Consider the following 2,660-nt stretch of genomic DNA (forward strand, 5'->3'; position numbering starts at 1 on the left):
CATTTTATACACCTGCGTTGCGCGACACTCTGAACGAAAAGGGCGCACTAAATCCCCCCAAACAATCGAAGTACCCCCAAAATAGGCTGAGCGGAACTGAAACACCGAAACAACAGAAAAGGACCCCACCACAGGGGCAGAGCTTCAGTACGGGATGCGAGGAGAAACAACAGACACCCACACCAAGTGACACACCAGCCCCACATCACGAGAGGGAGGGAGAGAGAGGGGGAGCGTGCCACGGCCGGGTTGCACATGGAATGGTGTGCTTAGATGTTTGTTTTGCTGTGCCTGCCCGCCTGCCTGGTTCACTGCCACCTAAGTAACCGCTACTCTTCCCTCTCCGTGCTCACAGTGGAAGAGCCTCAAGCCTTTTGCTTGTGCTCGTTTGCCTTTGCCACTATTAGTCTCTCCTCCTCCGTGTACTGCTCATCCTCTCCCTCTTTCCTCCGTCTTCCTCTCCTTCCTTTCTGATGCTTCTGCCCGCACGTACGCGCTCGCTTTCTTTTTCTTGTGTGTGTGTCTCTCTCTCTGTCTGTGAACTCGATGCACTGTCACACACGAAATGCTCGTTTTCCTCTCTACGTCCTGTTGATCTAGAAGTTACCGCCTTCCTCATTCTCGAATACCTCTCTTATCATTTTTGGTGTTCATCGAGAGTGTACCCACGAGCAAACACACACACACACAAAGCAAAGCAAGCGAGTTCACTGTTATCACCTTTCCTTACATCGCCTTTCCTCTTCTCTTTCCTCGCTGAGCGTCCACCTCTGCCATCATGGCGAAGCAGGCGAATTGGCTAATGTCTCTGAAGCCGTTGCTGGCGGTGCTGCCGGAGATCGAAAAGCCTCAGCGCGTGCCGGGAATTAAGGAGCGCATCATGTGGACTGCTGTGGCGCTTTTTGTCTTCCTAATTTGTTGCCAAGTCCCTGTGTATGGCTCCCGTCCCGGCAACGCCAGCGATCCGTTCTACTGGATGCGCATTGTGCTGGCAAGTAACAAGGGTACGCTGATGGAGCTCGGCATCTCTCCAATCGTGTCCGCCTCGCTCATTCTGGAGCTGTTAGCTGGTGTGGGCATCCTCACCTACGACCCGAACAACCGTGAGGAGCGAGCCGTCTTCGAGGGCTTCCAGAAGATGATGGGCCTGGTGATCACAGCGGTGGAGGCGGTGGCGTACGTGTCCTCAGGCATGTACGGCGACCCGTCTCGCATTGGGGTGGCCATGTGCGGCATGATTATTCTTCAGCTCATGGTGGCGACGATGATTTGCATCCTTTTGGACGAGCTTCTCGCGAAGGGGTGGGGCATTGGCAGTGGCACCTCCCTCTTCATTTCCACGAACGTGTGCGATACCATCATCTGGAAGGCGTTCTCCCCATCCACCATCAACACCGGCCGTGGCGCCGAATTTGAGGGTGCCATCATCGCCTTCTTCCACCTGCTCGTTTCACGCACCGACAAGGTGCGTGCGCTGCGTGAGGCTTTCTACCGCCCGCAGCTGCCGAACCTGACGAACATCTTCTCCACTATCGTGGTGTTCGTTGTCGTTGTCTTCTTCCAGGGCTTCCGCGTGCCGCTCATGACGAAGAGCAAGTACAACGGCGGCGACCGCCAGCCCTACATGATTAAGCTCTTCTACACGAGCAACATGCCGATTATTTTGCAGACAAGCATTGTGTCCAACATCAGCTTCTTTTCTCAGATCCTGTCGCGCCGCTTCGGCAACCGCAACTTCCTGATCAACCTGCTCGGCCGCTGGGAGGAGCGCGGCTACAACGGCGGTGGCAACGGCCAGCTGTTTCCTGTCGGTGGTCTCGCATACTACCTCGTGCCCCCGGCAACCTTCTACGACCTGATGGCCGACCCCATTCACGCCATCTTCTATGTGGTCTTTGTACTTACTTCCTGCGCCATCTTCTCCCGCCTGTGGATCACCATCTCGCACACGGCGCCGCGCGACGTGGCGAAGCAGCTGGCCTCGCAGGGCCGCTGGCTTGTGCAGGCCCGCGAGAGCGAGGAGGACATGGCCCGTCTCTTGGAGAAGTACATTCCAGTCGCGGCCAGCTTTGGGGGTCTTTGCGTTGGCGCGCTGACGATCTTTGCGGACTTCCTTGGCGCCATTGGTAGCGGCACTGGCATCCTGCTCTCCGTCACTATGATCAACCAGTACTACGAGATTCTTCAGCAGGAGGCCCAGGACCTCGGCTACGGCTTCCTGAAGCAAAAGGTGGCGTAGTCCAGAGCAACGCTTAGTGACACAGAGAGCCGAGGCAAAGGATCTCGTATTGACCTCTGCGCGTGTGGCGGCGTTGGGATGTGTCTGTGCTTCAGTGAGACCGTGCGTTTGTTTGCACCTTCGCTTACGCTGAGCACGGCGAGCAGGAGGTGGCGGGGGCATTGCGCGGCATTTCACTTCATCATTTCTCTTGCTCTTCTTCGTTTGCAAGAGGCATTAGGCTCGGTTCACCCAGGGGAGACCTGGATTGTGAGAGGGAGGAGTTGGGTGGAGAGGAGGGGGGCGGTGATTAAGTGTTTCGTACAAGGCAAGAAGGACCAGGATACAGCGAGGAAGTCGCAGGACAAGGTACACACAGTGACTGCTGCAGGTCATAGCTTCCCCGTGGCCACAGAAATGGGCCGCGTGCGATGGTGATGGC

General features: G+C 56.5%; 1 protein-coding gene across 1 annotated transcript; it reads left to right on the plus strand.

Moving 5' to 3' along the window:
• Positions 1 to 778: 778 nt before the first annotated feature.
• Positions 779 to 2,239, plus strand: LPMP_111060 (Sec61-like pretranslocation protein, putative; the record flags this gene model as incomplete). The annotated part of the gene is made up of 1 exon (XM_010698651.1): positions 779 to 2,239. One exon carries the CDS (start codon positions 779 to 781, stop codon positions 2,237 to 2,239), a length of 1,461 nt encoding a protein of 486 aa, XP_010696953.1.
• Between the last annotated feature and the right edge of the window lie 421 nt (positions 2,240 to 2,660).

The sequence above is a fragment of the Leishmania panamensis genome, assembly GCF_000755165.1.
Source record: "Leishmania panamensis strain MHOM/PA/94/PSC-1 chromosome 11 sequence".
In the NCBI taxonomy this organism is placed as follows: Eukaryota; Euglenozoa; class Kinetoplastea; order Trypanosomatida; family Trypanosomatidae; genus Leishmania; species Leishmania panamensis.